The sequence below is a fragment of the Ovis aries genome, chromosome 4 (assembly GCF_016772045.2).
Source record: "Ovis aries strain OAR_USU_Benz2616 breed Rambouillet chromosome 4, ARS-UI_Ramb_v3.0, whole genome shotgun sequence".
Classification (NCBI taxonomy): domain Eukaryota; kingdom Metazoa; phylum Chordata; class Mammalia; order Artiodactyla; family Bovidae; genus Ovis; species Ovis aries.
The window spans coordinates 98,698,997-98,713,478 of NC_056057.1; the positions used below are offsets into that span (position 1 = coordinate 98,698,997).

The following is a 14,482-nucleotide window of genomic DNA, read 5'->3' on the forward strand; positions in this document are numbered from 1 at the left end:
AGTGCAGATGTTTCTTTTGAGAGTCTTTTCATTTCTCTGGGATAGATATGCAGAAGTCAGATTGCTGGGTCATATGGCAGTTCTACTTTTAATTTTTTGAGGAACCTCCACACTATTTTTTACAGTGGTGCATCGGTTTACCTTCCCACCCAACAGTGCACACGGGTTCCCTTTAATCCACATCCTCCCCCACACTTGTCGTCTCTTTTTAAAGTTATATTTTATTTTTAGAGTGTAATTGCTTTACAGTGTTAATTTCTACTGTACACCAAAGTGAATCAGCTATTATATGTACCCATATGTCCCCTCCCCTTGAACCTCATTCCTCCCACCATCCTGTCTCTTGTCTTTTTGATGATAGCCCTGGTGTGAGGTGATCTCCTTGTAGGTTTGATTTATATTTCCCTGGTGGTTAGTGATGTAGAGCACCATTTTGTGTATCTTTTGGCCATTTGTATGTCTTCTTTGGAAATATGTCTTATTCAGTTTCTCTGCCCGTTAATCGGATTGTGTTTTGTGTTATTGAATTGTATGTTCTTTATATATTGGATCTTAACCCTTTATCAGATATATGGTTTGCCAATATTTTCTCCCACTCATAGGTTGCTTTTCACTCTGTTGATGGCTTCCTTTGTTGGGCAGAACCTTTTAATTTGATGTTCTACTTGTTTATTTTGCTTTTGGTGTGAAATCCAAAGAGTCATTGCTGAGACTGATGTTGAGGCTATTATCCCTGTGTTTTCATGTAAGTTACATGGTTTCAATTCTAGGTTCAAGTCGCTAATTCTTTTTGAGTTGATTTTTGTGTGTGTTGGTGTTAAGAGAGTGGTTCAGTTTCCTTCTCTTGCACGTGACTATTCAGTTTTCTCATCACCTTTTGTTGAGGAGACTGTCCTGGCAAAGGCTTAAAAAATGATACTAACACTTTAATTCAGAGAAAGGGGGCCTGGGTTTATTTTCTAATTTTAGTCACTAATTTGCAACACATTAGAAGTTCATTCGAGGGCATCTACTAAGAATTCAGAGACTGATCACGAGGGGCTGACTTGACAAGTAGGGAAGTGACACAGAAAGGAAATTACTAGAGCCAGAGCCCAGTTCTTTTCATTTTCAATGTGTTCTGTTCTATATTGCTAATAGTTTTTTCCCTATTCTTTTCATAGCACAGATGGAGAATTAGTCAGCACTCCTTAAATGGTAACTTCTTCTTATGTGAAGCTTGTTGTTAATAAGTGGTAAAACTAGTTTTCATCCCTTAGAAGTAGATATTAGATAACCTTGAAGATTAAATGGCATCTATGTCCTGTTTGAAATGAGAAATACTAGCTCAGCCAAGCTTATTATGAAAATGTGTATGTGATATCTCACAGGAGTATAAATCTAAGACTACTTTGGTATGTAATAATCGATGATCAGTTTCTTTTAATTTTTCATAGGAAACCTAAGCTCAGAGGTTAGTATTTTCTTGTCTTTTAGAACATGGAGGTAGGGAAATAAATATTCTGTGGTTATTGCCTTTGTCCATGGGGAATGCAGAACCTGATATTAAGGTCTCAGCAGATAAGTAGTAGAAGAAAACTGATTTTCTACCTTGTGTGTGTGTCTTTGCTTCGTGACCAAGTAAGGCAGCTTCTTGGCTCCTAAAATGGGTTTTCCAGCCAAATGACTAATTCAAGCTTCCTTGGATGTTAAATTTAGATTCAGATAGTCGAATCTCACCTTAAATATTGAACATTTTTCACAGTTTGAGGATATAGCTTTATACCATAGACATTTCTTGCCACATGCAACTGTGACTATTCTTTGACGTTTTCTTCTTAATCCTCTGCCTTTTTTCATAGTGGCATTCCAACATGAGATGCATAGGGACAGTTCTGGGTGGGAAGTGAGTAGGATACCTAAGAGAATAGGTAACATTTTGCTTGCCTCTGTAAGCAGGCTATTTTCAAAACCTGCCAGATAATTGGAAGGATGTTTAAAGAACAAGTGCTTGCTTCACCTGACTCTTCCCTGTTTTTTTTTTTTTTTTTAACACAAGATATATTTTATTACCTTATTTTTCAAGTTAGCTCTGGATGCATGTATCTTTCATCTAGTAACTACATTTCTTCTGGCTCTCGCATTCAGGTTGATAAGGCTGTCTTTTGAGAAGAGAATTTTGTGTGAAAAGTTTTTTGTTGTGGGGTGCTAAAGCAAGGAGATTATAATATCTAATACACATTTCTTCATCACTTGTTACCTGCAGTCGGGTCTCCATCTCTCTCATCTGCTAGAGCTCATTTTTTCATTCATTGATTCAACAAATATTTATTGCCTGTCATACGCTTACTCTTATGACAAATACCGGAATACAGTGATAAATCAGGCAATTCTTAACCTCATTGAGTTTACGGTTTAGAGAGGAGGAGGTGAAGACTAAAGGAAAGACACCTCCTCTAAGGGCTGTTTCAGCAATCCAGGGAAGAGGAAATAAAGCCTGTATGAGCAGAGCAACAGTGGCAATAGGCTGAAGCCCATTCTAGAGACAGTAAAGAGGTAGAAATAAAAGAAGTTGGTTATTAATTGGCTTTGAGGAAGAGGGGGAGGGAAGGATGATTTGCTGGGATCAAGTGACTCCCATTCACTGACTTAGGTAAGTGGAAAAGCAGGTTTGGGGAGGAGAATGATGAGTTTTATTTAAGAGATGTTGGGTTTGAGGTTGACAGCTCAGGAGAGCCATCTGGATAGAAGATACGTTTGGGAGATTAGGGAGTGGATGTTTGAGGACACAGTGGTGAACGAGCTCACCTAGAGCGAGTGTGAGGATCGAGCAGTGTTGACAGCATTTAAGGAGCAGGCTGGGGAAGAGGTTCCTGATAAGGCACCCCCAGAGAGGCAGAAGCAGAGTGGAAGGGTGGGAGGAATGGAGCCTGTGATTTGCTGGGGGCAAGTGATAGCCTTGCTGGAACATTTGCTGGAAGTCAGTGTTTCAAGGAGGAGAGCATGGTCAGTAGAAGCAAGTGCTGCACCTTCTTGGATAAGGACTGAAGAGGGTCTTTCCTTTCTCCTTCTTTCCTTTCTCTCTCTCCCTTTTTCTTTATTAGTATAGTTGACTCGATGGACGTGAGTCTGAGTGAACTCTGGGAGTTGGTGATGGACAGGGAGGCCTGGCGTGCTGCGATTCATGGGGTCGCACAGAGTCGGACGTGACTGAGCGACTGAACTGAGCTGACAGTTGACTTACAGTGTTCTGTTAGCCTCAGGTGTGCAGCAGAGTAACTCAGTTATACGCATATATCTGTTCTTTAGATTCTTTTCCCTTACAGGTTATTGCAAAGTATAGTGTACTGTTTACCCTGTGCTATAAAGTAGGTAATTGTTGGTTATCTGTTTTACATGGAGTAATGTACGTATCTTATATTGAGCAAAATGCTGATTTGAGACCTCTGTGAGAATTAATAGCGTGCCAGAGGTAAAAACTGGTTGGCAGTGAGAAGGTAGAGGCATTATAGGCAGTTTCATTGACTCTTGGCAGCCTTGGTTTCCCTAACATTGTACGGTACTAATAACTCTTCTGCCTCTTTTCTTGAATTAGTTCCTTTTTTTTTTTCTCCCTAACACCATTTAAAAGAAACACTGTCCCAAACTGAACACTTTGTTCTCTGTTTCTGAGCTTTAGTTTTTTTTGTTTATAACATGGGGACTACAGATGGTGCCTTCCTCATAGAGTTGGCCTGAGGATTACGCGCACGCTCCGTGCAGTGCCTGGCCCGTTGTCATCAGTGCGGCTGTGCTGATGTAGTGGTCTCTGTCATGGTCCTTATTGTTGCCATTATTGTCATCGTCTCACTCCTGCCTCACTGTTTGGAGATCTTGTCCATCATGAGAGCGTTCGCTGCGGGCACTATGTAGAAGGAGTCAGCAGGGGGCTTCCCTGGTGCTTCAGATGGTAAAGAATCCCACACGCCCACAGGAACTGTGTTCTTACTCTCTGGCCCAGAAGGGCCGTACATGTCACTGTTTTGTCAATTCTCTCAGTCCATTGTGATCATCTGCTTTTGTTTGGAGGGATTATACAGTCAAAGAGGAATGAAGGAATTGGCTCTTATAATGTGAATTTGGGCTTCCCAGGTGTCGCTCGTGGTAAAGAATCTGCTTGCCAATGCAGGAGGTGCAAGAGACTCAGGATTGATCTCTGGGTTGGGAAGATCCCCTGGAGAAGGAAACGGCAACCCACTCCAGTATTCTTGCCTGAAAAATCCCATGGACAGAGGAGCCTGGAGCCTGGCTCAATTCCTCCAACTCTTCCACTCTGCTTCTGCCTCTCTGGAGGTGCCTTATCAAGAACTTCTTCCCCAGCCTGCTCCATAGTGTTGCAGAAGAGTCAGACATGACTGAGAGATTGAGCAATGTGAATTAGGACTCTCTTACTTATCAGTGACAGAACCAGCCTCTGACTAACATAATTAAAGAAGGGTTCTGTTGGGATGGTACTGGTGTATCTTAGGCAATACAAGCAGGACTTCACTAAGCTGGGGGAAGAACAGAGACACCACTGGCCCACGGGGACATCTGAAGTATCACTTGTCTCTCCCTGTTTTCCTGCTCTAGGTGGTAACTGTTAAAGGTACAGAAAGCAGTTTACTGTTGCTCTGAGTTTGCTTTTCGGTATACTTCCACTTCGAGTTTTCTGTTTAATTCTCACAATTGTAATGAGGAAATTCACCTGAGGAAACGTGTGTTTGAGGAGCCTGAGATTTGGAACAGTCTCATGATATGTTGATAATCCCATGAGTATTCAGCAGAGAGCTGGTACCAAGTCTAGCTTTCTAATGCCAGTCCTGCATATAGGCATTTATACCACACTGCCATCTCAGGACTGAAATTTTCTTTCACCAACTGTGATGTTATATTGAATATTATTGCATACTATTTTGTGACTCTGGAAATAACCTCTGTGTGTGTGTGTGAGAGAGAGATTTTCTTCTGACTAGTAGAAATTGTAGTTAATGGGAATTCTTATCTCCATGCTTATTCCTGTCTGAGGTCTTTTCTTAACTCAGTTCAGTTTAAGGACTGTCTGGTAGTTTAATGACTGCCTGCTCTTTTGTCTTTTGGATCAGTGGCGAAAACCTTGAGCCTAACAGGATTTAAACAGCTGAGCTAGCTGCAGTGTCCTGTTTTATTTCTTCTTTAGTTAATATTTTGTGGGGTGGGGAGAGTGGAGTAGGGGATGACATTCGTAGGGCTTTGTGTGGGGGTTATCCTGAGTGTGTCTGCTGCTAAAGGCAAATACTTGTTTTCTCAGTCTAGTGCTGTGAAGGCAGTCGGTGAGTGTATACGAATATTAACAACATATTTCCATTTATTTCTGGTAGCTTTCAATTGGACCAGACCAGTGCAGTGTATGTCCTGTTTATGTGAGTAATGCCTGGTCTCTCTTTGCTGCGTTGAGAGACAGTCATCTTGCTTTTTCATTTTCTTTTTTAGGCAGGCGTGTGCTGGTGAGGAATGGTGGGCCTTGGCAAAGTGTGGGACTGACTTGGATTCTTCTTTGTTGTTGGCCATTCACTCCTCACCTTGATGCTGAGTTCAGCGTCCATTGCTCCCCTGGAACCCTTCCTCCAAGGCCGCCAGGACCTATGAGCTTTATGTTTCTGTCTTGACCTCCACCGGCCACCCTGTGGCCTTGACTCTGTTGCCCTTCTCTTTTTGTCTCCTACAGTTTTCCTTCCTGTCTTCTTTTCTTCCTCCCTCCTTGCTTCCTAACCATCTTTTCACAGCTGCTATTTCAGGAAGTGTTGACGCTGGATCTGGCTTGCTTTTCTTACTCGGCATATTATCCCTGAGTAATCTCATCCCCTCAAATATTTATCACTTTGTAAATTTCCAGTATCAGTCTGTCTCTTGAGCTCCTGACTTGGATATGCAAGTACCAGTGCATAACACCTTAAACTTAACATCTTCAGATCTAAACCCAGAAGGAGCCCTTCAGTAATTTCTGTCTTCACTTTAATTCATTCTCATTCTTTTTCCCTACCCACCCCCATCCCTTTGCCCTCTCCATTCTCTCTCCGTCTTTCTATCAGAAAAGGTAACCATTGTCTTCAGAGTTGCTCAACCCCAACAAAGGGATCCTGAACCCTCCTCCCTCTTTAATTATGGTACCATTGCTTCCACGAACTCTGTCCACTTTCTAATGTGACCCATCCTTCAGTCATGTGAGGCTCCTGGAACAGCTATTAATTAATACTTTGGTTTTTCAGATGGGGACACTTGGAGAAGTTAACAGATTTTCTCGTAATTACAGGGTTGGGAATTTTCAATGTTGGGAAAGAATGTGCATCTTTTTCCTTCTTTGCAGGTTATTTATATAAGAAAGGGGAAAAGGAAACAAAGCAAGTGAACCAAAAGAGGAAAGCTAATGTCCTCCTGGTAATGGGAGTCCACAGGCATCAGTATTAATAATACTTCACTTTTTGAGACACCAGATTCCTTTTTTCACTGTTGTGTATATTTTTGCTTCACCACAGGGGAGGGGTTGAGACCTCAGTGTCCTAATTCAGAGCCACTGCTGATGATTAAAAAAAAGATCTATTGAGATATAGTTCACATACTACACAAATCACACCTTGAAACGTGGTTTTTAGTATATTCACGGGGTGGGAAACCATCACCGCCATGTAGTTCCAGAACATTTTTGTCCCCTGCTGCAAAACAAACCCCATATGCTGTGGTGGGCAGTCCCCACCTACCTAAGTCACCACTGACATATTTTCCGTCTGTAGACTTCGCCTGTTCTGAGTATTTCATATAAATAGAATCGCACAATATGTAGTCTTCTGTGGCTTTCTTCACTTAGCATAACGTTTTCAAGGTTCATGTTGTCGCCTGTATTAGTACTGCATCTCCTTTGGTAGCTGAATTATATTCTGCTGTGTGAATGTACCACTTCTTTTTGGTCCTTTTGTCAGTTGATGGATATTTGGATTATTTCCACTTTTAAGATTTTACTATTACTGTTTTACTAGTATTTTAATATCATGAATAATGCTGCAGTCAGCATTTGTGTACATGTTTTTGTATATATGTGTTTTTTGTCTTTCTTGGCTATGTACCTAGCTTCCCTGGTGGCTCAGAGCATCTGCCTCCAATGTGGGAGACCTGGGTTTGATCCCTAGGTCGGGAAGATCCCCTGGAGGAGGAAATGGTAACCCACTCCAGTATTCTTGCCTGGAGAATCCCATGGACGGAGAAGCCTGGTAGGCTACAGTCCACAGGGTCGCAAAGAGTCAGACATGACTGAGCGACTTCACTTCACTTGACTTCATGGTAATTCTATGTTTAATCTTTTGAGGGACCACCAAACTGTTTTCCAAAGCAGTTGCAGCGTTGTGCATTCTCACCAGCGCTGTTTGAGAGTTCAGATTTCTCGACATCCTTTCCAATGCTTTTTTGCCTGTTTTTTTCATTATAGCCATCCAGGTAGGTTGAAATGGTTGTCTCCTGGTTTTGGTTTGCATTTCTCTGATGGTTAAGATGTTGAGCATCTTCTGTTTGCTTATTGTCCAGTCATGTGTCTTCTTTGGAGAACTGTGTTTAATATATTCAAATCCTTTGTCCAATTTAAAATTTGGTTGTCATCTTGTTACTAGTTATAAGAAATCTTGAGATGTTTTAGATACAAATCCTTTATCAGGTAAATTATTTGCAAATATTTTTCTCCTGTTTCTTGAGTTGCCGTTTCACTTTCTGGATGATATCACTTGCAGCATAAAAATTTTAAATTTTACTGTCCGAGCTGCAGGTTTTATTGGTATATTCAAGATTGTTCCGTGGGGAGGCAGAGGAAGGTTTTCCTGTCTTGGAAACTGGTGGATGTTTCAAAGCAGGCAGAGTGGCAGGTAGACTCTCTCCACTTCTGGCCTGGTTCTTCTCCTTTTTTTCTTCCCCATGTTGCCTCACTTATGACTCTTGATGGTCACACTGTAACAGATCTATCTTGGTCTTGGTCCTCCAGGTGCTGTGGCCCTGTCTCAGCATTTTAATCAGAGATTGCTATTTCCATAATGTTACGATGCCATGGATCTCATTTTATACCTCAGTTCCCCCTTAGGTCTCTTTTCTAAACAGAGCACTGCCCCTCATTGCCGAGTTGCTCTTGTCCTGAGTAGTAGTCAAGGTGTGTGCAGTCATGGAGTCTGGTGGCCCTGGAGTTAACCAGCAACAGCCCCTCCCTATGGAGGAGCCACCTCTCTTCCAGTGTGTTTTATCTCGGGTTTGTTAGGCCTGTACCTAGAACTTCATGCCATTGGGAAGTTGGGCACAAGTTTGTCTCATGCTTTTGAATGTCATGAATAAATATTTCATTTCATTTCAATCAGTATCATTTCAACAAAAACAGACTCAGATTTGGAAAACAAATTTATGGTTACCAAAGGGGAACGATGAGGGGGAGGGATAAATTAAGAGATTGGGATTAACATATACCCAATACTATATATAAAATAATCATCAAGGACGTACTGTATAGCACAGGGAACTCTACTCAGTATTCTGTAATAACCTATATGGGAAAAGAATCCAATAAAGAATAGATAGTTGTTTATGTATAACTGAAGTTGATTCATTGGAAAAGACTCTGATGCTGGGAGGCATTGGGGGCAGGAGGAGAAGGGACGACAGAGGATGAGATGGCTGGATGGCATCACCGACTCGATGGATGTGCGTCTGAGTGAACTCTGGGAGTTGGTGATGGCCAGGGAGGCCTGGCGTGCTGCGATTCATGGGGCCGCACAGAGTCGGACACGACTGAGCAACTGAACTGAGTGAAATCACTTTGCTATACACCTGAAACTAACAAAATATTATAAATCACCTACGCTGTGCTGTACCAAGTCGTCTCAGCTGTGTCTGACTCTTTGTGACCCCATAAAAAATCATTTCGAAAATGTTGGGGTATAGCATAGTGTTACTAAATTTTAGTTTTGTCAAGTAAGGACATTTGGCAATGTAGCTGCTGTCATGGAAATAAGATTTTTCTTATCAAGAGAATACCAAAAGGATAAAATTAGATATATTTACTTTTGTAAAACCTCAGTGTATGGTCTTACTTTTCTCTCTGCCACTGAAAAATGCATTGTGGTCTGTGGACTGACATTTGGGAACCACACTTTACACACTCAACATAAATCTTTATTTGAAAAGTAGAACCTTAGCTTAATCAGGTATATTCTCTAGTATGATGCCAGATACCATTCTTACCCAGATTATTTACCTACACTGAAATTAACTATTTCAGTTGTTAAGTTAGATATATCTTCCTGTCCGTTGTACTGCTCTCTGCTGATATGTGAGTAGATGTCGTAAAACAGAGGTGAATATGAAGAATTATTTTAGGTAAATGTGAGTATAAGTATGAATTGACCTTTACAAGTTAAAAAAAAAAATCCTCATTCAAAGGTAAAGTGGGTCCTGTTTACAAATACGGTGTATAATTCTGAATTATATATGTATATTCCAGACTGAGAGGCCTACATAAATTTTTATTGATTCTGTCTTGTCTAAATTAAAATGTCAAAGAGATATTAGTGTTTTATCATGAGATGGTTACTGGCTGTCACGTTAGCACATTAATTATAGTAATTGGGCAGTAAAGAAGCCATAGGAATAGATAATATGCTATACGTTTTGATGAGATTATAGTTATAGCCTCTTATTTATGGTAATAAAATCTTGTTAATTGACATCGCCAACAAGCTCTTTTGCTTTCCTTTTGTGCTTTCCAGGTTGGTTCATAAGTCTCCTTAGGAACTATGAACCGAGAGCCGCAGATTATATAATAAAAGTCACATTCCAAGATTGTACTCATTCATGGTATACACATGAAATTAATTTAGCAGATATTTGCTGATCATTCTTCTGAGTGCTCCAGTGTATACAGTGATATACAGAGCAGTGTCTGCTCTAAAAGACTAGTAATGGGGAAGGGAGGTGAAATGTCTGTATAGAAATAAATGTGACCCACCTTGATTGAGTCACATATGTTAGCCACATGTGATAAGTTCCTTAAAAGTGGGATGCACTCAAGTCCAGAAAAGGAAAGAATGATTCCAAGCATGGGTGACCAGTGATGCTGGAAGGCTCGGAGGTGGGGGAATTACTCTGCATCATGATATAAGCTCTGAGCCGTCTCTGAATATACATTTGTGTTGTAGAAAAATACAGTGAGAGGTAGATGGCTGGATGCACTGACATGGAAATCAACTTTTGTTCTAGGCTCAGCTGCCTTGCAACCTCATTTTGTGCCCTTGAGTATATAAAATTGATGTAATAATATGTGTCCAGCATCTCTCACTATGAAAAATGAGATAATGCGGAGGCCTTAAGCTACTCCCTGTGGTGAAAGTCAGATTGCTTGGCAGGTGTTTTTTGTTTTTTGTTTTTTGTTTTCAGGCAGGTTAGGCTACACATTTGAATGGGAGTAAGGTCAGCTTTCCATGACTAAAAGGATTAGTGTCCTTACCAGAGTGCCCAATTTATTGCTAGAGAATAGCATATTCTGTGTAACATTTGAACTGTTGTCTGAAAGATTGCTTGAATTCCTTAGAAAAACTTCTTATATGAACATCCAGTATAGTGATCACTGAATGATGTTAAAAAGGAAATAGCTGTGTATTGAGCTGCTACTGCTGGTTTATGGCCTTTACAATTCTCTTTAAAATTTTTACACCATGTCCATTTTTAAAAATTGAAGTATAATTGATTTACAACATTAGTTTCAGATGTACAGCAGAGTGATTCAATTCTCTCTATATTTATATATTATTTTCCATTACAGATTTATCACAAGATATTAAATGTAGTTCCTTCAGTTCAGTTCAGTTCAGTCACTCAGTCGTGTCCGACTCTTTGTGACCCCATGAATCGCAGCATGCCAGGCCTCCCTGTTCATCACAATCTCCCAGAGTTCACTCAGATTCACGTCCATCGAGTCCGTGATGCCATCCAGCCATCTCATCCTCGGTCGCCCCCTTCTCTTCCTGTCCCCAATCCTTCCCAGCATCAGAGTCTTTTCCAATGAGTCAACTCTTCTCACGAGGTGGCCAAAGTACTGGAGCTTCAGCTTTAGCATCATTCCTTCCAAAGAAATCCCAGGGTTGATCTCCTTCAGAATGGACTGGTTGGATCTCCTTGCAGTCCAAGGGACTCCAACACCACAGTTCAAAGGCATCAATTCTTCGGCGCTCAGCCTTCTTCACAGTCCAACTCTCACATCCATACATGACCACAGGAAAAACCATAGCCTTGACTAGACAGACCTTAGTTGGCAAAGTAATGTCTCTGCTTTTGAATATACTATCTAGGTTGGTCATAACTTTTCTTCCAAGGAGTAAGCGTCTTTTAATTTCAAGGCTGCAGTCACCATCTACAGTGATTTTGGAGCCCAAAAAAATAAAGTCTGACACTGTTTCCACTGTTTCCCCATCTATTTGCCATGAAGTGATGGGACTGGATGCCATGATCTTCGTTTTCTGAATGTTGAGCTTTAAGCCAACTTTTTTGCTTTCCTCTTTCACTTTTATCAAGAGGCTTTTTAGCTCCTCTTCACTTTCTTCCATAAGGGTGGTGTCATCTGCGTATCTGAGGTTATTGATATTTCTCCCGGCAATCTTAATTCCAGCTTGTGCTTCTTCCAGTCCAGCGTTTCTCATGATGTACTGTGCATATAACTTAAATAAGCAGGGTGACAATATACAGCCTTGACGTACTCCTTTACTGTACAATAAATTCTTAGTATCTATTTTATTTATAGTAGTTTGTATCTCTTGATCCCGTACTACTAATTTATCCCTCCCCGCTTCCTTTCCCATTTGGTAACTATAAGTTTGTCTTCTGTATCTGTGATTCTTTTTCTGTTTTGTGTGTAGATTCATTTGTATTTTTTTTAGATCTCAGTGTTGACTGATATTGTAAAATAACTTGTGTTTCACTGTCAGATTTCACCATGTCCGTTTTATAACAGAGGAAACTGGGGCCTAGATAAAATTTCAGAGGTTAGACAGCTATTTGAATTGCAGCCCGTTGAAATGCAACGTGCTGTTTAACATGGCCGTGTGCTGCTTTAGTCTGATGCTTTTCTTGTAGCCCAGTGTCAATCAGGTGTGTGTGTGTGTGTGTGTGTGTATATGTAAATGTTTGTTTTTTTCACCAGGCTACTTCTAGAACTGCTGGAGTTGCTGTTTGACAAGTTTAACGCTGTAGCCGCGGCGCACTCTGTGGTCCTGGGATACCTGCAAGATGCCGTGCTGACTCCACTGAGTCAGCAGGAAGATGTCAAATTGTATGACATGGCAGATGTGTGGGTGAAGATCCAAGATGTTCTGCAGGTAAGGCCCTTTGACAAAGGGTGCCATCTTGATTCAGAATCACAGGTAGGAACATAAAAAAACCAGCCACCTAAAGTATTTCCTTACTCATAAACAGAGTGAGAATGTCGTGTTTCTCTTTAAAGGTGATGGTTGCTGATGTAATGGAGTTCTGTCATCTTCAAAGTACCTTTAAAATAAAGTGTTTTTGGCCAGACCTTAAAATTGGGACATTCTTAATATGTAGCAATCAGGTATCTTATAGTATTTGACTTCCTGTTGTAATGTACGTTACTTTGCTGGAATTAGTCATATGTTTATGTAATCAGTATGAAAATGTTCTTAAACACTGTTTTATAAACATACATGTAGCTTAATTTTATGACCATTTTTCGTACAGTCAGCTCTTGAATATGTTGGGGTAAAAGACAGGTCAAGAGCTTATATTGAGAGATGAAGATAAACCTGTAAAGTATAAATGCATCACTTTGGTTCGTTGATGATCGGAGCAATGATATTAATGTTTGGTGTGATGCTGCAGAGGTGGTATTTAGACATTTTATTATATTTTCTCTCCATGCGCCAGGAAAATGTATTTGATTTGGCCAGATGAAAATGAGAAATACAATTAAGAGTTAGCTGAAACAAATTTGACATAGCTCAATAGAAGTGACTTGGTTAGACATCATCTACTAATAGGAAAAATAATAAGTATATACAGGGAATTGAAAAATGTAGCTATGTAGAAATGAAATTATTTGCATAGCAAATAGGAGTCTTTGCAGGAAAAAATAAATCATGAATGTAAATTGTAGTCATTTTCGAGAGTATAGGCATGCTCTTGGTGGATTGATTGATTCCTGGTTATTCATTAGACAATTTTTTGGAGGTAGTCTGTGCTTTATTAATGGTTCACTAGAAAGAATATAGATTGCAACTATATTCCTTGAGTTTGTTTTGCTGCTATGTTGATTACCATGCACCCATAGTAGGTGCTTGTTGAATATTTGTGTATTGAATAAAATATCTTTATTTTTCAGAAACTGGTTATTTAATATTTTATGTCTTGGTTTGTTCATCTGTCATGGAAACATAAACTTTTCAGGTTACATGCTTATTTTAAGGATAAGACAGTAGATTTTTTAAAATTAATTTTTATTGATGTATAGTTGCTAAGATTATAGATTTTTAAAGCTGTTTCAAAAATTGTTAGAATTAAATTCATTTGGTTCTGTCCATGATGAGGTTACCTCCTACCCAAAGTGACTGGAAACTGGATGGACTCAAGTTATCAGAATGGTTAGTTGAGAGAAGAGAATACATGAGGTCAGTTTCACCTTCATCCCAGCTTCTTCTCTGGGGATGCTTTCCAAACTATGACATAGAAAAGGGAATAGACATTAGCAGACTCTAAGCAGATGAAGCAGAGGTCAGGTTTCAGGGATGTGGAGGCAGCTGCAGCTTGTGGATTAGGACACCAAAGTCGAGGGAATTGCAGTGAAGGAGCCCCAGAAATCTGAAGAGAGTGCTGTTGAGCCTTTGGTCAGAGATGAAGTTTCACACACTCCACGGCGTGGCAAATAGCTATCACGGGACTGTGAGCTGAATGGAAATTGCGCAAGTTGCCAAATGCTGGGAAGCACTGGAGTTCAGACCAGCCAGTGTAAGGAGAACCTGGTGAACATCCTGTGCTTTCAGATGTCCCCAGAAAGGTTATGTTTTAGGACTTGGGCTATTCTAGCCCTATAGTAAGGGATACTATACTTTCACGTAATAAAGCTCCAAACCAGGTTTCTACAGTGTTAGCCCTCCACTCGTGAATTAACCTCCTGCCAGAACGAAACTGACTCCAAAGTAACATAATCCAGATTCTCGATAATGATTCACCACATTGTCCAGCATACAACTATTATACTTGCAAAAAAGCCGAAAAATGACTCATCACCAGAATTTTAAAAATGTGATAAAGATTAATATCTGAAATGGAAAATATGCCAGATGTATTTAGCCACAGATTGCATGCTGTAGAAGAAAGAATTCGAAAACTTCAACAAAAATCTATCAAAACCAACCAAAACTATGAAGTACAGGGAGAAATAGACTGAAGAGAACAATGAACAAAGCCATAATGTCCT

The 14,482-nt window shown here is 40.2% G+C and overlaps 1 protein-coding gene across 7 annotated transcripts in view; it reads left to right on the top strand.

Moving 5' to 3' along the window:
* Positions 1 to 14,482, top strand: part of EXOC4 (exocyst complex component 4) — an 807,451-nt gene that overhangs the window by 94,037 nt on the left and 698,932 nt on the right. For all 7 annotated transcript variants that reach the window (XR_009600448.1, XR_009600449.1, XM_060414840.1 and 4 more), the window contains exon 7: positions 12,194 to 12,368. Coding sequence is in view for 5 of the 7 variants with exons in the window: in XM_060414840.1 (XP_060270823.1) it covers positions 12,194 to 12,368 (175 nt within the window). In the remaining 2 variants the exon portion in view is untranslated. The remainder of the gene's footprint in view (positions 1 to 12,193; positions 12,369 to 14,482) is intronic.